This window comes from Drosophila willistoni, assembly GCF_018902025.1.
Source record: "Drosophila willistoni isolate 14030-0811.24 chromosome XR unlocalized genomic scaffold, UCI_dwil_1.1 Seg144, whole genome shotgun sequence".
NCBI lineage: Eukaryota > Metazoa > Arthropoda > Insecta > Diptera > Drosophilidae > Drosophila > Drosophila willistoni.
This window is the reverse complement of record NW_025814057.1, coordinates 5,597,898-5,616,040: the sequence shown is the minus strand read 5'-3', so window position 1 is coordinate 5,616,040 and position 18,143 is coordinate 5,597,898. Positions and strand designations below refer to the sequence as shown.

General features: G+C 36.4%; 5 protein-coding genes across 5 annotated transcripts; 4 read left to right on the top strand and 1 right to left on the bottom strand.

Annotated features, from left to right (window-relative positions):
• The first annotated feature begins 2,454 nt into the window (after positions 1-2,454).
• Positions 2,455-7,709, top strand: LOC6639073 (carboxypeptidase B). The gene is made up of 5 exons (XM_002062110.2): positions 2,455-2,555; positions 6,064-6,751; positions 6,812-6,922; positions 7,042-7,196; positions 7,388-7,709. The coding sequence occupies exons 1-5, from the start codon at positions 2,455-2,457 to the stop codon at positions 7,677-7,679; spliced, it is 1,347 nt and encodes a 448-aa protein (XP_002062146.1). The 3' UTR covers positions 7,680-7,709.
• Positions 7,710-8,989: 1,280 nt separating this feature from the next.
• LOC6639074 (carboxypeptidase B) lies at positions 8,990-11,498 on the top strand. Its single transcript, XM_002062111.4, has 2 exons — positions 8,990-9,990; positions 11,071-11,498. The coding sequence occupies exons 1-2, from the start codon at positions 9,002-9,004 to the stop codon at positions 11,390-11,392; spliced, it is 1,311 nt and encodes a 436-aa protein (XP_002062147.3). The 5' UTR covers positions 8,990-9,001; the 3' UTR covers positions 11,393-11,498.
• A 56-nt stretch (positions 11,499-11,554) lies between these two features.
• On the top strand, positions 11,555-13,009 carry LOC6639598 (carboxypeptidase B). Its single transcript, XM_002062112.3, has 3 exons — positions 11,555-11,649; positions 11,713-12,603; positions 12,666-13,009. Exons 1-3 carry the CDS (start codon positions 11,555-11,557, stop codon positions 12,961-12,963), a joined length of 1,284 nt encoding a protein of 427 aa, XP_002062148.2. The 3' UTR covers positions 12,964-13,009.
• A 568-nt stretch (positions 13,010-13,577) lies between these two features.
• LOC6639599 (carboxypeptidase B) lies at positions 13,578-15,183 on the top strand. The gene is made up of 3 exons (XM_002062113.3): positions 13,578-13,675; positions 13,743-14,633; positions 14,695-15,183. Exons 1-3 carry the CDS (start codon positions 13,584-13,586, stop codon positions 14,999-15,001), a joined length of 1,290 nt encoding a protein of 429 aa, XP_002062149.2. The 5' UTR covers positions 13,578-13,583; the 3' UTR covers positions 15,002-15,183.
• A 1,230-nt stretch (positions 15,184-16,413) lies between these two features.
• On the bottom strand, positions 16,414-17,909 carry LOC6639600 (carboxypeptidase B). Its single transcript, XM_002062114.4, has 3 exons — positions 17,780-17,909; positions 16,823-17,713; positions 16,414-16,761 (listed from the first exon to the last, which is right to left on the bottom strand). Exons 1-3 carry the CDS (start codon positions 17,845-17,847, stop codon positions 16,464-16,466), a joined length of 1,257 nt encoding a protein of 418 aa, XP_002062150.1. The 5' UTR covers positions 17,848-17,909; the 3' UTR covers positions 16,414-16,463.
• Positions 17,910-18,143: the final 234 nt, after the last annotated feature.

The window sequence follows — 18,143 nt, the reverse complement described above, 5'->3', positions numbered from 1 at the left end:
TGTAATGTAGCATAAAAATGGCTACAAATTAACAAAATTCCAAACAATTATGAGCAAACAAATATACATAAATATGGGTTAAAAAGGAGTCGCAAGGAGCAGACAGAACTGAAATGCAATTCAGTTTAGTTTCGTTACGCCCCAAACAAGGGACAAAATAGTTTGTTTCATTTTCTCAGTCATTTTATTTTGTGTGTCTGTGTGTCTGGTTAAAACCATCTTGCCACATTTATGGAAATGAGACAGATTTAAAAATTAGGCCTAGATAAGCTAAGAAAAAAACAAACAAAATTGTCATAACTAATAAACACTCTATTAAGTTATGATGTTGTATGCCGATTAGTTGCATGGCGTAAAGATTTCATGGTTAAGGTCATCAGAGGCTTTTCATATGTTAATTCCAAAACATGGAGATGGTCATGAGTTGAGACAACAAAAAAAAAAACAAAAAAACACAATATGCATAAAAATCCACATACTGATCCATGTGGGAAACTAATGATATTGCCTATTTTACATTTACCTATTTGATTGTTATTTCGTTTTTTTTTTTCAAGTTGAATGCCCTCGTGTATTTCAAAAAATTTGATTTAAATTTGATTTAGAACACATCGATCAAGATTTAGCATCTTTGACTAAACAGATTGTCGAATTTTATATGCAAATTGCATAAACTAGTTTGATTGGATCACCGGAAATATTTTCAGTTTTGCCACGAGACTCATTTGTTCTAGTTGAAGATGAAATTAAACAAATTATCTTTAAATAATATTTATCAAATGTTTGTTTTTATTATTATTTTTATTTTTGGTGGAAGCGGAAGTGCCCAAAGCGACAGTAAAGTGTCATAATTACAGACAAAAGCCCAAAAAGCCGCAAAATAGAAAACCGAAAGCAAAGCCAAATATAAATATCATTCAAAATACGATGCTCTAGCTTCTGTGAATGTGAATGAAGATCGAAGTAACGAAAAAAAAAAAACAAACACTTTAAGTTTTAATGAACTTATATCACGACGCACGATACAAGATCAAGATGAAGGTAAGATATGGATGATGATCGACTCCTCTCTATGTATCTATCTGTTTCTGTGGGTTAAGCTAACTGTAATGAGATGATCGTAAGTCTTATTTGAAGTACATAGTTATATTTTTCTATCACTTCCGGCTCTATAATGGCTTAGCCTTGTCTCTTTGGCATAAAATCGAAAGTTCAAAGACCATCGAACATTAAAAATATAGCCCCACATGGAGCATCTTGAACTTTCAAATTTATAATAGAACATAGACATATATATACATATATATGTATGTCTATGTCTATGCTAAGCCCCCGTGCACCCCGATAACAAAAAGCAATACAAGTTCCCTTCTATAAAAACCAGAAAATAAACAAGTAACAGTCAGAATCAATTTAAGACTTGCCATATGCGGATGCAAAACTAAAAGAGATAGAGAACCAGAGAGGGGATCAAAAAACACACACACACACACACACACAACAAGAAGAAAAAGTGTTCAACAAAATTAAACCAAAAAACAAGTTTAAAAACACCACAAAAAAAAATATATCAGAAAATCCATAAAATTCAATACCTAAAAGTTCATAGTTAAAAAATCAATTTAGGCTTAAAATCCAAAAGCTTCTTAAATTAATCATGTGTATAAATTATGCAAAATTAATTGAAATGGCTTGAAAAAAAGTTCTAATCTCAAGAAAAAATATAAAATTTTAGGCAGACGCGTGCCGTAAAAGTCCCTAAAAAGTAAAAAAAAAAAGTGCCTTAACTTGTCTCGTGACGCGTTGGTTTGATTTCGGTTTTCGGTTTTTGCTTTTCGGTTATCGGAAACTGGTCGTCGTTTGTTATTGACCTTGACACTCACTTTTCTAAACAATAAGCAGACCGATCTTATTTTGGCCAACACACACACACACACACACGCACGCATACAGCTCTTCGTCTTCGTCTTGGTCTTGGTCGTCGTCTTCTTTCTTAGCCGCATTTCAAGCCAATCGACAGTCAGCCGCCGTTAACGTAATGAAACGCATGGTTTGCCACCAGCGTCTCAAGATTTAAGTTATCTTTATAAAAGATTGTTTTTTTTTCGTTCGCACTAAATCGGGTTTCGTTGTGCATTTTCATATTTAATTGCATAACTTTTCAAGTGCAACGTGCAACACACAAAAACGGGGGGGAAAAAAAAACACAAAACACAACAACAAAAAAAAAAAAAACAACCACCCATATACACAATTTGAAAACAAAAGTGAATAGTTTATAATTTTGCATGTCCATGCAATTGCATATTTTAATACATAATTGACCAGATAAGACAATAAACAAAAAAAAAAAAAAAATAAAAATTAAAAAAATTAAATAGTGTTTGGAAAAGCACCTGCTGCTACATACCTCTCCTACCTCCCCCCCTTATCATCCTTGCCCCATCGTCCAACATGTGCCATAAAATCGTGTGCAGCTCGTTGCCATTGCTCAGCATCATTCTGTGTGGCTTGATCGGTGTCAGCCTGGCTAACAATCTGGCCGGCTATGAAGGGTAATAAAAATTAAAAAATTTATTAATTCAAGAATTTGATGTACTACTTATATTATTTCTTATTATTTCTCATCTTTATCATCTTCATTATAATCATCTACATACATCAATCAAGTGCGTTCCAAAGAAATTAAGTTTATTTTTTTTAATGGTTTTACATTTTAATGAGCACCGGCTACCGAAGTTGTTTAAACTGGTTTTTCAATCTACCAGACATCTGAGATAAATACATATATGTATTTATGTATATATATCCCTTGAAGTCTGTGTAAACTTGGACACTTATTTATAGTTGTAATCTCGATTGATGATACCAAAAAATATTTCATTTCATTTACATTATGTAAGTTTCCAGTATAGTGAAATTATCCTGTCAGGGCCAATATGGATAGGGCCCAAAAGATAGCAATACCACTTGAAAATAAAATATACAACATAACACATATATAATTTATATATTAGATCATGGAACTTGCTTACTTAGAAAGTATAATTAACTAAATCATACAAAGTCTCTTTTGCCAAAAAGATAACATTTATACTTGAAGTAATTCTTGTTAGTCTTTAATTGTGTTAGGTACAACTATTTTTCGAAATTTTATTTTCATTAGTTTTTTGGCAAGTTTTTTTCTTTAAATTGGCCAAATTTTGTCTCCAAAAAGCAACAAATATATATCTTTACTATAACTAAACTATTCTTTTAATTGTAACTTACTTTGTGAAATAAGGAAAAGCCGTGTAGAACTTTAGCTAGAAAAGCAGTTAACAACTTATTTGTTTTTTAATTTAATTCTATTTTTGTTAGTCAGCTAAATCATTATTCCAAAAAAGTAATATGCAAAAACACGTGAAATGTATTATTTTAAATTTATTTCTAAACACATCTTGAATATTCGCCAGCTTAAGTTTAATCTTACTAGTTAAATAATAAAGTCAAAAGACACGCCTAAAGGGTGATTAAGTCGTCTCTAATACATAAAAATACTGTCAAATATATAGCTACATATACATATATCTATCTATATCATCAAAGTTCTAACATTAGCAGATTCTGCTAAAGAATTCAAAATTCCAATGGCTAAAACTAGTTGAGAATTACAAGAAACTAAGCTTTTTAGCACCAAAAACACTTTTATTTGTAGTTAATTTAATTTAAATCATAATTTCTCATTCAAGAGTCAATTTTAGTAAAACAAATTTTTATTTTCTTGCATTTATACACATTTCAAGTTCAAGGTTAGCGAAAATTTCAATTAGATGTAGCTACAAGTATGTCTAACGATTAGCACTATTTGTCGGTCTTGTTTTCGTTTGAATAGTTTGTTGTACAAATAGCAAATGCCATTAATGATTTGCTCAATGTCAGTGACCCAATGGGACGATAGAAAAAAAAAAAATAACAAAAAACGTCATGTAATTGCCAAACGATCGAAGAACAAATGTTTGCCAAACAAGTAAACAAGCAAATTGCTAAACGACACCAAACAACATTGGCCCATGCGGCGTATGAGTGATGTTAGATGAATGTAGCACTGGAAGCAGAGGGAGAGAGAGAGAGAGAGACAGTGACGTGATGATATGCCTATACAATGCAGCTTAAACGTTTTGTATTTCAAATATTTAATAAGCCAAAATTGTTTCTTCCTTCCGCAGGTTTGTTTTTTTTTTTAGTCGTGATAATAGTCATTTGGTTTGAGGGCCGGTCTTGGCATATCGGCAGTTGTTTCAATTTCAACACAACACAGCACACAAAAAAAAAAAAAATAAAATAACAAAACGTGTTAATATATATAGGTATATCTAAAAAATAGATGCTAAACATAAACACATGCATAGATTATTAGATTCTACAAGGTCGACCGCATCAAATGAATTGTATGAGACTTCATTTAACAATGGGCTCTTCATTTGGCCATCTAATATCCATCTATCTGGTATGAAACAAACCCCCACTCGGCCCCTTGCCCTAAACGAATGTAAACATTTTCCAATCCATTATGTAAAAATGAAAAATGAGCTCTTTAATGCCTTTTCATATTTCATTCAAATGGCGTTTCAATTAAATTATCATCGAATGGCTATTTTACCGTCTAGATTTTTGGCTGCACCACCAGCAACACCACCAGCATCAGCACCACATGATGAATATGCATAGATTTTCAAATATTTTGTAGGCAGCTTGTTGCTTCATTATTCCGTCTACTTATTCCGTTGTGGAATTTTACGAAATGATAAATTGGCCACAAATTCATGCGAGGTGGCAAAAAGCCAACTAACTGACGACGGCAACGACAACTGAAACGATTGGGCCAAAAGATGTCTTGTCTTGTCTGTCTATCTGTCTATCTGTCTATCTGTCTGCATGTCTCTCCCTCTGTGTCTCTCAGTGTCTCCGTGTCTCATTTGGGCATCAAAATTTATGAATCAACAACTCATTTTGACGCCAGGCGAGGGCGAGCCATAAATTAATTTGTTATCCAATTAGTAAAAAGAGATAATTTGCTTGCAATCATTTTTTTGGTGTTGTTGTTGTTTTGGTATTTGGACTTTTCCCATCTTCGTTTTATAATATTTTGATTGGAAAACTTCGAAGAAAAAAAAAACTCAAAAGTTTTATTGATTTGGTTCAATAATTTGAAAAACCTTTTTCTGAAAAGACAATAAGCAAAAAAGTTGAAATTTTCATTTCAAACGTTTCAAAACTTGAATTGATTAATTTTTTAAACTTATATTTTTAAATTGTTAAAGCGTACAAAATTAAAAAAAGGGAAATTTTGAATGTTTTTAGGTACTTAACTATAATAAGGCCACAAAACGTGTGAAAAAAGTACAATGAAGCTTTTTCGATCCCATAATGCATATATATTCTTGAACAGTATCAACAGCCAAGTCGATCTAGCCATGTTCGTTAGACCTTAAAGACTAAAAAAAGAAGAGTTACCAAATTTAATACAAATACTTGTGTACTATGTATATTATAGTTAAACAAAAATGTGATTTTACTCCACAGTATGCTAATAAAATTTGGTATATCTTTTAGTCATGTTTATCGGCTTACCAAATTTCATAAGAATTGATTTAGAAATAGCCAAGTTAAACATTGAAAAGCTTCTCGTTAAGACTACCAAAAGATTAAAGTTAGACTTTGACGGCGCTAAAGTGCTTGTAAGAGTGAGCGAGATAGCCTTTTAGCCTGTGTAAAAAAAATACTATCAATCAGTAGTTGGTGCATTTTTATCGAACATTTTTACTTCACTTTTAAAGTTAATTTATCATATTTTCTAACATTCATTCTAAGACTGATGGGCTTAACTTATTTTTACATATATTTCAAATTAACTAAAAATGTGCTAATGGTTGGTTAAATATGTGTTAATAATTATTAATTAATGGCTTTAAAATACATACTATTAAATTGGTTTAAAATTGGTTAAGTAAACAATTTCAATTCAAGATTATAATTAGTTAGATTTATAGTTTTACTCAAAGTTTTTGTTCTCAATTCCAGATACACCAAATACACTGTCCAGCATGGCAATGAAAATGCTTTTCGTGCCATGGTTGATTTGCAAACGAATGATGCTGACTTGGACTTTTGGTTACTTACCCGCAACATGTCCGTTCTGACAGTGAGTCCGAAGCGTAAGACACAATTTGAGCAGCGTCTCTCGAATTTGGGTGTCCGCTATGAGGTGCAGCCATTGATGGAACTGATGGCCATGCTGGAGGGTAATAGCACATACTCCGACGAGGATCAGTATCTAACTGAAGAGGATGAGGCGACGGAAGAATGCCAACAGGGAGAATGTGAATCACAGCGTCCACGTCGTCGTTCGCGACGTCAGGCACGCGGCTTCTTTTCGCATTATCCACGGTACAATGAGATTTTGAGTTTCATGAGCGGTTTGGCTTCACGTTATCCACAATATTGCCGCTACGAGTCGATTGGCCGCTCCAATGAGGGTCGGCATATAGCCGCTTTGTCCATTTCCCTGAACACCCGTACACGACCACGTCGTGTGGCCTATATACAGGCGGCAGCACATGGCAGAGAATGGATTACCACCCAGACGGTTCTCTATTTGGCCTATGAGCTGTTGAGTAATCTGCGAGCCTTTCAACGTGTCCTTAATGATGTGGAGGTCTTCCTAGTGCCCCTGGTCAATCCCGATGGCTATGAATATACACACTCGACGGTGAGTTTTGCTTGCAAATGAGTTGAGATTGGCCTAATAAGATTAATTTTCTATTGACAGGATCGTTTCTGGCGTAAGAATCGTCATCGTTATGCTGGTCATACTTGTGCTGGAGTCGATATTAATCGTAATTTCGGCAATCATTGGAATTATCAGGGTGCCAGCCAGAATGTAAGCATCAACTAGTTGCCACTAGTTAACATTGACTTTGACCTTGTGCAAATCAACTTTAACTTTTCAATCTCTATTTCATATCCTTCCCCCCACCCCCCACACACACACACATATAGCTCTGTTCGGAGGTATATTCGGGGACAGCACCCAATTCAGAGCCGGAAACATCGGCCGTTGTACGCTATTTGGAATTCAATCGTAATCGTGTGAAACTCAGCCTGGATGTTCACTCATTCGGCAAATTCATTTTTTATCCCTACGGATATGCGAGGTGAGTGTGTGTGCGAGTGTGTGTGTGTGTGTGTTGGAAAAAGCAAAAATTCAATTTACTTTTTCAATTATTTGCTAAAAGCAATTAAAACTGAATATTTCTGCCTTTCTGTAACCATTTTTAACAATTTGTTGTTGTCCTTCTCCTTCTTCTTTATCATCATCATCATCATTGTCCATTTCAATCTGTAGAAACACTGTGCCACCCACAGTTGGGACATTGCGTTCGGTGGCATTGAGGGCTGCCAACCAAATCGGCAAATATCGCGGTACTCGTTATACCATTGGTACATCTGCCTCCATTTTATATGAGGCCTCTGGCAGTCTGGATGACTTTGCCTATGGCAATTTGGGTATACCCTTATCCTATACGCTTGAGCTGCCCGGTGAGGAATTCCATGTGGCCTCATCCGATATCATACACGTCTGCAAGGAGACATTTGCCGGTTTCATTGAGTTCATTCGCCATGTTAGTCTCTATTGAGACCAAAGAGAATAGAAGCTCTCGAGCTAAACACACAAATTTTATATGCTGTCTTTAGCATTTAAGACAATTGAATTTATATACATATATATATATATATATATACAAATATTTTTTTTGTTAATTAAACTAATTAGTATGTTGTCGTTGTTAGCCATTAAAGTGGAAATGAAAATTGTGTACAATTGTTTATCTCTTATTGTTAGTTAAATGGGGTTCGAATCATTATATACTCTAATTTCGGAGCCTTATGACTGTTTGATTCGAAGTTCAGTCTCAATGCAGTGAAATGAGTGAATCAAACTAAAATTATTGTAAACTATTTGAAAATATGTAAGATAACAACTATATCTTATGTAAATACAATTCATTTTTTCATATATTTGTTGAATGTTTTTCTGTGAATTGCTTTGGTAACTTCAAACAGATAAGTTCTACAGAAGAAAAAAAAACTTTATGCACTGTGGAAAAAAATATGGAAATACCAAAATGATTGTCGAGTTATTTCTAAAAATTGTAATCCTAGCAAAAGCTCGGTAAATCAATCTATACATATGTCAGAATAATATGTCTGATATGTCATCAGACGATTATATCATATCCTTATATATCTCTTGTATGAACGTTAAAAGTAGTGCAATTTTTTTGTTCTCTAAGCTATATAACTAAAACTTGACCATAATTTCTTCTATAAAACTCTCGAACTCTCTCTCTCTCTCTAATGCTGTGGTCGGCACGGCCCATTCCCCGGACTAGGGCCTAGCTCTGCCGCAGCGCTGCCGTCTCACATACACTGTAAATGCTCGTGTAGGTTCGGTCAGAAAAAAAAAGATTCTCAGAAAAAAAAAAATTGTCCACATGTCAAAACTACACTTAAAAAATGTTTGTTGACAACTGAAAACATTTATTTTGTCTTTATTGAAAATTTGGATTTGATGGGCAATGCGTTATTTGTTTATATATATAGTTCATCTAAGAATAATGTCAGAAATAAATTTGTTAGATGAAAAACTTTTTTTATAGAAGTATTTGAACCACAGTTAGTCTTTACTTAGTTAAGACATATGGATATCTTATTGTTGATAAGGTCAGGTTCTAAAGATCTAATACTAAACAATAAGAGATTAATTTCGAATTATCTAGATGTCTAAATATACGGGGAATTACTTTTGTTTAGATGCCGATGCCATAAACGGAAGCAAATAAATTATGCCCGTAGCCATTTGTCGGCATTGGTGTCTAATAAATCAATAAATTGAGATATTACCACGGTTATATCGCGATATTTGTTGGCTTAGTCTACGCTAAGAATTGAACCAAAAATGACTTGTAAAGTGGCAACAGCTGCTGCTGCCAATTTGCTGTTGCTAGTATTGTTAGTCTTGCAGTCGGCTAAAATATTGTTAGCCAGAGAGGATTACAAGGACTATAAAGTTTACCAAGTGCAGCCACAAAATGATGAGCAAATGCAAATATTACTAAACTTGGCCAACAAACAATGGGAATTACTGCCAACTTGGCGAAATGAAAGTGGAATTAAGGCTCTGGTGTCATCTCAAGGGTCAGGAGAATTGGTAAAACTTTTGGCCGAACATCATATAGAACATCAGCTGCTAATTGATGATCTATCGCCATTTGTGAGAGCACAAAGAGCTGAGAATTTGCGTAGTAAGTCACGTTATCAGTTGCCCTACATTGATGTCCTTGGAGGCTTCTATACCCACGAGGAGATCAATACATATTTGGATAGTTTACCCGAACGTTATCCAAAACGTGCCCAGATCAGGCATATGGGTTGGAGTTATGAGCGACGTGCCCTAAAAGTATTAACCATTAGCAATGGCGATGGTCGTCGCAATAAACCTGTCATCCTTATCGATGGCACGGTGCATGCACGCGAATGGATATCCCCTTCAATGGCTCTTTATATAATTCAACAGCTGTTGGATAATGACGCAGAAAACATGGAATTACTAGAGGATTACGATTGGGTCATTATGCCGGTGGTCAATGCCGATGGCTATGAGTATACACATACGGATTCGCGTTATTGGCGCAAGACCCGCAAACCCAATGATAATATCGAATGCATTGGCACCGATCTCAATCGTAATTTTGCCCATGAATGGGGTCATGAGGCGGGCTCTTCATCGGATTCCTGCAATGAAACTTATCGTGGTGCACGTCCATTCGATCAGCCGGAATCGCAAGTATTACGCGATTTACTATTGAGTTATAGTGGACGTTTGTCTTGGTATCTGTCATTGCATTCTTATGGCAATTACTTTCTACTACCCTGGGGTTATACAAGGTAAGTTTTGGCTTCTCTTCATAAATATAGACTACTAACTATTGAGTAATTATTTGCTCTCCTAAAGCAATTAAAAGTAATTGATAACAAGAAAAAATACATAACAAAAGTAATCTTGATTTGACAACAAAAGTTTGTATTAAAAAGTTAATAGCTGATTAAAATTTGATCAAAATTTGCTTTCTTAATAAGAAACGTTTTTTTTTTTTTTGGAAAGGACCCCTCTCTTTTTATAACAAATTGAAAAGTGTCGAAAATGTTTCAGTTTTATTTATAATATGAATAAATTTCTTTAAATGTTTAGATAGATTGCGACTTGGGGAAAAATCCAATTAATGCTGCGACTTTGTCATTAATAAAGTGGATATGTCTATTTAATCGGATTAATTTTGAAATAAAACATGTTTAGTTTGAAATACTATGAACAATTTTTGATTAATTGCAAAGGTAAAAAACTTAATATTTGATATACGTCAGTAATATTTCAATATTTGTCGATCTTAAAGAGAAGGAAAACCATTTGCTTTTTAGGCCATAACTTCTTTTACCATTGGAGAGCCAAAAATCCCTTTGGACGCGTCCTTGGAGCCATGAAAATTGTTGGTAGTCTTAAAGACTAGTCTAGTCTATAACTTGTTGAGGTTTTTTGTTAGGATTGGCAATTAAAAATCAGTAAAAATCAATAGACAAAAGCATTTTTAAAAATAACTGATCGTACACGAATTCTCTTACTGAATAAACAATTAAAGATGGGCTCGTTCACTGATCAGAAATTAATCATTTGTCGAAAGAATATGGTATCCTCTTGATAAGTTACTTAAAACGACTTCTTTTAATCAAATTTGACTCTTTTTTAATCAAATTCTGAATCATATACGACTAGTTTTATAGATAAATCGTTTAAGCGACTCATTTTGAAGGTATATTTTTAATCGTGCCCTACTCATTTTATAATCATATTTTTAACAAACATTTTTTAATCAACAATAGGTCTTAAAATAGATTCATCAAGGTGACTTCTGTTAAAACAATCGTTTAAATACTTGATGGAGTTAAATTTTGTCTTTTTTTTGTTTTTAGAGATTTTCCGGATAACTACTACGACATGTTGGATGTGGCTACGACCGGAGCTATGGCCATTGTTCATGCCACAAATGGCATTTATACGGCGGGTAGTACTTATCATGTGCTATATGCCACTTCCGGTGATTCGGCGGACTATGCCAAGGCAGTGGCTAATGCCACAGTGGCCATGACCATGGAATTACCAGCTGGTGGTTTTTCTGGATTTGATCCTTGGGTATCCCATATTGAGGGCATTGTGACCGAAAGTTGGGTGGGCGTGCGTGCTATGGCCAACGATGTGATAAGACGTTACCCAAGTAATCATGATCATAAATAAATGATATTTTCGAATGGGGGAATTGGCTGGAAAACTTTGATTTGTGCTACACAAGTAGTTACTAACTAATATATGATTTATAATAGATGTGTGGTTAGCAAAATGATTAGATTGTATTTTGGAGTAGTTTCTGGGTATTTAAGTGGCACAGCCAAAGCACTCATGTGCTTAGTGAAGATGTTGCGTGCGGTTGTGTTGCTTCTCATTTCCGTGGCAGTCGGTTTGACTGTTGGCGAACTAGATCATGGTTACAAAGGGTAAGGATAAAGCAGAGTGAGAGCGAAGAGATGGATCAAATTGTAGTTTCTATTCATGGACAGTTACCATATCTATGAGGTTACACCAAAAACTTTGGAGCAATCTCAATTGTTGCATCAGCTTAGTCTGGATGGTTATGATTTCATAAAAGAGGGACGACTTCTTGGACATTCATCGCGTGTGATTGTGAGTCCTGCACAGTTTGAGAGATTTGTGAAGCTAGTGAAGAGTGAGCAGATTGCCTATACTTTGCTCAATGAGAATCTGGGTGCCAGTATCGATGAGGAATTGGCTTTGCTGAAACTGCAGCGACGCATGAATCCCATTACGGGTAAAGGTCGTCTCAGTACCGAACGTTATTATACCCATGAAGAGATTCTAAACTATATTGATGATCTTGCTGTGCGTTATCCCAGCCGTGTGTTTGTTAAGACAGTGGGTTGGTCATATGAGAGACGTGCTTTGAAGACCATTACCATCACCAATGGCGATCAGCGTAAGGGCAAGAAGTTGATCTTTGTCGATGGTGGTTTCCATGCACGCGAATGGATCTCACCAGCTGCCGTTCTTTATATCATTGATCAGTTGGTTGAGCAATTCGAACAGAATGCCGATTTACTGAAGGACTACGATTGGATCATTCTGCCAGTGGTCAATCCCGATGGCTATGAGCATACCCAGACGGGTACTTTGGCTCGCATGTGGCGTAAGACTCGTCAGCCTTATGGCGCTTGTTATGGTGCCGATCCGAATCGTAATTTCGATTTCCATTGGAATGAGGAGGGTGCTTCATCGAGTGCCTGTGCCGATACATATGCCGGACCAACAGCCTTCTCCGAACCAGAAACCATTGTCGTACGTGATTTGATGCATTCGCTATCGGATCGTGGTGTTATGTATCTCACTCTTCACTCGTATGGCAACTATTTGCTCTATCCATGGGGCTGGACCAGGTGAAGATAATACAAAACTCAATATTAGTTTGTTTTGTAACATATTTCATTTGATGTTTTAGTGATCTGCCTGATACCTGGGAGGATCTGGATGAAGTTGCACGCACAGGAGCCGAGGCCATTGAGAATGCCACAGGAACCGTTTACACTTATGGCTCTTCGACCAATGTTTTGTATATTGCTGCTGGAGCTAGTGATGATTATGGCTTCTATGCTGGTTTCAATGTATCCATTACCATGGAACTGTCTGGTGCTGGTAGCATTGGCTTCAATCCACCAGTAACACGCATCGATGAGTTTGTTACCGAAACATGGATTGGTATTCGAGCCATGGCCGAGAAGATAATTGAAAAGTATTAGAAAAATAAATAAAGCAAGTCGTAAAACGGCTTTGATATTCTCTACACTTTGCCAAGTGTTTGTAACATTCCCGTTAGCTATTTTAGGCTATGTAACTCTTTTTACTTAAGAATTTTAGCTCAGCTGTCGGCCGTTTCCAACGCTTTATTATTATAGCTCAGCTAATTATATTTCAATGTTTATGAAATTTGATATACCAATAGATAACACTTAAATTTATCGGTGTACTAAATTTAATAAAGATTCATTGTATTGTTCAAGAGTAAAATAATTATATTTGCATTTGAAAATGTTCAACATGATCACAAATGAAAATTTTTTATGTCGAGCTATTAAAGTCTTCGAGATCTGGCTAGATCGACTCATTTTTTAAGGCAGATAAACAATTTTAATATTTAATTGTCTTGAATTTTATATCTTTTGACAAACTTGTATTGTTATTTCTCTCAGTGTGATCGCTATCGTTCTATTGATCGAAATATGTTTACAACTCAATTTTATTGATTAGTTAAGAAATTTCTCACCATATTTCCCCGCTAACCATTTCTGATTGTTATCAATCAATTGTCGAGATTGTCGATTATTTGGTACTTTAGTTCTGTTTGGGTTGGCAAAGTGAAATGATCACTATGAGGGGAATCATACAAGGAGTACTATGGTGCACCATTTGGTGTTATTGTATGGCCAGTTCACAGGCTAACCTTTACAAAGGGTGAGGGAGACAAGGAGAGAGAGAGAGAAAGAAAGGAGAATAGTAACTTTTTGCTAATATTTTGCAGTTACAAAGTATATGAATTGGCTGCAAGCAAAGCTCGATCTGCCAATTTAGATTTCATGTTGTCACAATTGGCCAATAATAGGACATACTATGACGTCTATACAAGCGGCTCGCCGGCTCACATTATGGTGCATCCGGATGCCCAACCGCAATTTGTGGACCTTATGAATGAGCAGGCAGTTAATTATAAAATAATAAATAACGATGTTGGTCACACTTTACGCAATCATTATGAAAAGAATCAAAAGCTGCGTAATTTGTATCCATTCGAAGGTCGTTTGGGCACCGAACGTTATTATACCCACGATGAGATCACTCAGTATATTGAGAATTTGGCTCAACTATATCCAGATCGTGTCTTCATACGCACTGTGGGCCGAACCTATGAAGGACGTTGGCTAAAAACCATTAAAATTACGAACGGCGATAGACGAGCGAATAAGAATGTTATCCTTGTGGATGGTGGTTTCCATGCCCGCGAATGGATCTCACCGGCCGCTGCCGTTTATGCCATTGGTGAACTGGTGGAGAACTATGAGACATATGCTGATCTTTTACTCGACTACGATTGGGTCATATTGCCAGTGGTCAATGCAGATGGCTATGTCTATACCCATTTAAACGAGGATACTCGCATGTGGCGTAAGACACGTCAACCGAGTAGCGAGAGTTGTATTGGCACCGATCCCAATCGGAATTTTGATTTCCACTGGAATGAGGAGGGAGCCTCTGAGGATCCATGTGCCGAAACCTATGCTGGCCCCAAAGCCTTCTCCGAACCCGAGGCCGTTGTGGTTCGCGATCTCATCAAGAGCTATGCCAAAGTCGGTAAAATGTATTTGACTTTGCACTCATATGGACCGTATATACTCTACCCATGGGGCTGGACTTTGTAAGTTGATCTCATTTAATCCCACTCACTTTTATACATATTTTCTTGTTTGTTTTGAAAGAGATGTACCCGATACTGTGGAGGATCTTCATGAGGTTGCCCAGGCTGGCTACGAGGCCATGTTTAATGCCACAGGAGTAGAATATGAGATTGGACCATCGACCGAAGTTTTGTATGTGGCAGCTGGGGCCAGTGATGATTATGCCTTCAATGCTGGTTTCCCCATATCATTCACCATGGAATTGCCACCGGGTGGTCAACATTTATTTGATCCACCAGCTTCTGATATCGATGGACTGGTCAAAGAGGCATGGATTGGCATTTTGGCCATGGCCCGCAAAGTCGTTGAAAAATATCCATTGGCATAGGCGAGTTATCTGAAATTTCAAAAGAAAATGATTCAACTTAACTTATCGCATTGTATTCCTATTTAATGGCCATATAAACTTTTAGTTCAAAACCCATAAAGATAAAGTACGTCCATCTCTTAAAATCAGGGGTCGGCAGCGGGCAAACGGAGTTGTCGATATAATGGTGGGAAAAATAAAAAGTTAACAAGTTTTTGGCTCAATTGTGACAACGATTTTTATAAATAATCAAACCTGCTCTCGTTTCGGATTACAGATGATCTTATCGTTTAATCTAATAAGTTTTTTATTAGAATTAGCAGCAATTCTCGTTTTAGATTCAGAATCAAACTGCTCGTTTTCAAACAATTTGTATTTGTCCTAGAAATATAGTAAATATTCTTTGACTGATCATTAATATGCTAAGCCTGAATGAATAGATTCAAAATCGCACAAAAACTTACAAGAATATATAGTAATTCGTTTCGATCACCACTCGAAGTGAAATCAAACTCTTCTGACAGATCTATTTTTAATAATTTTGGAGAATTTTTAAAATATTTTAAGTTGAGAGAACTTTGGAGAATTAAAATAAATAAGTTTTTGATTCGCCAGCGACAAGTTTAGAGAATATTTGCGTGTTTTTATAGCACTTTTTTGTTATTTCACCTATTTTCATTAGACCATATTTCAGGCAATTTTAATAAGTTATACATCAATTTCATCACATTTTAGTATACTTTAAAATGACATCAAAAACTTGGAAATGTAAAAAAATTATTTTCGACTCGATTTTTGAACAAAATTTATAATTTTGATCACAAATTTTAGCGCATATTTTGAAAATTTTAGTTTTGGAGATTTCATAGCAAAGTAAAAGATTACTTATCATTAAGAAAATTGATATATAAATTTTAAAAATCGGTCGAAAATTAACAAAATTACAGATTCACAAAGGTAAGGTCATTTAAAAATTTCTAAGCCATTTTAAAAATAATTTTTGCTGATTCTAACTACTTTTATTAGACATTTCCAACCGTCAATTTGGCTGATTGAAAATATGCCAATCTAGACAAGGAGTTCCTATCACCATCTTGTGATCAGTTTAGAATTTTATGTCCGATTCTAACTTTTAGTTAAGGATCAATTTGTTAAACCATTTGACTACTACATGTAAAACTAATTATTCTCTTTAAACGAGCTGATAAGAGCCCTCAATGTAAGTAGGCAGAATGATAGGAGGAGAAAGAGAGCAGCACTACGACGATAACACTTGAAATAAAGTGTCGCCACTTTAGGGTGAAAACCTTAAGCCAAATTGTGTCAATGATTGCAGCGATATGCAGCTGCTCCCCATGGGGCATTTCGAGGGCGGGGGTTACACATGAGGTAAAACGACAAAGAACAACGAAAAAAAAGAAAAGTGGGTTCCATTCCAGTGAATATACAAAAAAATATCGTTTGAGTTTATTGCACCCGCCGTTTAGAACTCCTCAATAACCTTTTGGGCCATGGCTTTGATGCCCAACCATGTCTCAGAGACATAAGGCAAAATTTGAGCGGTAGTTGGATCGAATCCAGTGCCACCAGCTGGCAATTCCATGGTAATAGAGATGGGGAATTCAGCCACAGCGAAGGCATAATCATCACTGCCACCGGCAGCGGCATATAGAACATTGGTGGAGCTGCCCACAGTGTATTTGGTGCCAGTTCCACTCTTGATAGCATCAGCGCCAGCTTGAGCCACCGCATCAATATCGCGCCAAGTGGTAGGCAGAGCACTAAATTGAAAGAGAGAGAGATGAATTATCGTTTTTCATTGTATGCTTTTGTGTGACTTACGAGGTCCAGCCATATGGATAGAGCAGATAATTGCCATACGAGTGCAGAGTCAGATAGAATTTGCCACGTCCCTTATAGCCAAGAAGCAGATCGCGTACAAGTTGAGTCTCTGGCTCAGAGAAGGCAGTTTCACCCTTGAAAGTATCGGCACAGGAATAGCTAGAGGCGCCAACCTCACCCCAGTGATAGTCAAAGTTACGATTGGCATCGGTGCCATAGCAGGAGGAGCTAACTGGTTTACGAGTCTTACGCCACATACGGGTACTGGTGTGAGTATATTCATAGCCATCGGGATTAACCACTGGCAGAATGACCCAATCGTAATCCTTAAGCAGAGCCGAATTGGCAGCGAAATTCTCAACCAATTGATAGATCACATAGAGAGCTTCAGCCGGTGCGATCCATTCACGAGCATGTATACCAGCATCCAAGAAGATGACTTTCTTTCCGGTCTTGCCATCGCCATTGGTGATGGTTATCAATTTAAGATCACGATTCTCATACGATTGTCCGGGTGTGGTGACAGTGACACGGCTGGGATAAGCCTTGGCCAGTTCATCCAGATAGGCATTGATCTCGGCATGACGATGGAATGCCGTGAAGCTAATGCTACGCGATGCTGAACGTTGGGAGAGCAAACGTTGACTCTGATTCTCCAATTGCTCTTGTCTCAACGAGTCACCCAAGTTGTCATTGATCACAGCATATTCAAGATTGAATTTCTGCAAAAGTAGCTCGAATTCAGCTTGATCCTTGGGCTGTACCATGACACGACTGGCCGCATCAAAGGCGCGTGGCATATCGAAGAAATCATAGTCCATATTATTGGACAGACGTAGCAAGATTTGCTTCTCAAATGCATTACTCGCAATAATATCATAGATTTTGTAGCTAACAAAAAAAAAGGGCCAAGATGTAAAGAGATGTGAATCATCTATGATAATATTGCTAACTCACCCATCGTAGCTATCGGCTGCCAAGGCAACACTGCATAATAGCAGCAAACTGAAGGCTTTTAGCAACATTTTTGTCGATGAATTGTAGTTGTTGACTCCCGCTTATTGTAGTTCCGTTCCGTTGGCTTCTAATGGAGGGCGTCTATTAAATCGTAATACCCTCGTCAGTTGGCTTTTTATAGCAAGTGAACCACTTGACGTACATACGTTATTCTTATCGTTAGTCCAAGTCGATGCCAGGCGACAATTATAGATAGAACCTTTTGATCAGACAATAGCTTATCAGTAGAATCACACCAAAAAATGTGGGCTAGCAGGCAAACATGCGGGAAGGTGGGCGTCTTCAAGGCACGCGTTTTCTATTT

Bases quoted from the DNA above. Each gene is read 5' to 3' on its own strand.
- LOC6639599 (XM_002062113.3), top strand. From the start codon at position 13,584: ATGATCACTATGAGGGGAATCATACAAGGAGTACTATGGTGCACCATT. The intron at 13,676-13,742 runs GTGAGGGAGACA...AATATTTTGCAG, and splicing joins CAGGCTAACCTTTACAAAGG to TTACAAAGTATATGAATTGG. The intron at 14,634-14,694 runs GTAAGTTGATCT...TTGTTTTGAAAG, and splicing joins TACCCATGGGGCTGGACTTT to AGATGTACCCGATACTGTGG.
- LOC6639074 (XM_002062111.4), top strand. From the start codon at position 9,002: ATGACTTGTAAAGTGGCAACAGCTGCTGCTGCCAATTTGCTGTTGCTA. The intron at 9,991-11,070 runs GTAAGTTTTGGC...TTTTGTTTTTAG, and splicing joins CTACCCTGGGGTTATACAAG to AGATTTTCCGGATAACTACT.
- LOC6639073 (XM_002062110.2), top strand. From the start codon at position 2,455: ATGTGCCATAAAATCGTGTGCAGCTCGTTGCCATTGCTCAGCATCATT. The intron at 6,923-7,041 runs GTAAGCATCAAC...ACACACATATAG, and splicing joins ATCAGGGTGCCAGCCAGAAT to CTCTGTTCGGAGGTATATTC. The intron at 7,197-7,387 runs GTGAGTGTGTGT...TTCAATCTGTAG, and splicing joins TATCCCTACGGATATGCGAG to AAACACTGTGCCACCCACAG.
- LOC6639598 (XM_002062112.3), top strand. From the start codon at position 11,555: ATGTGCTTAGTGAAGATGTTGCGTGCGGTTGTGTTGCTTCTCATTTCC. The intron at 11,650-11,712 runs GTAAGGATAAAG...ATTCATGGACAG, and splicing joins CTAGATCATGGTTACAAAGG to TTACCATATCTATGAGGTTA. The intron at 12,604-12,665 runs GTGAAGATAATA...TTGATGTTTTAG, and splicing joins TATCCATGGGGCTGGACCAG to TGATCTGCCTGATACCTGGG.
- LOC6639600 (XM_002062114.4), bottom strand. From the start codon at position 17,847: ATGTTGCTAAAAGCCTTCAGTTTGCTGCTATTATGCAGTGTTGCCTTG. The intron at 17,714-17,779 runs GTGAGTTAGCAA...TTTTTTTGTTAG, and splicing joins GCAGCCGATAGCTACGATGG to CTACAAAATCTATGATATTA. The intron at 16,762-16,822 runs GTAAGTCACACA...CTTTCAATTTAG, and splicing joins TATCCATATGGCTGGACCTC to TGCTCTGCCTACCACTTGGC.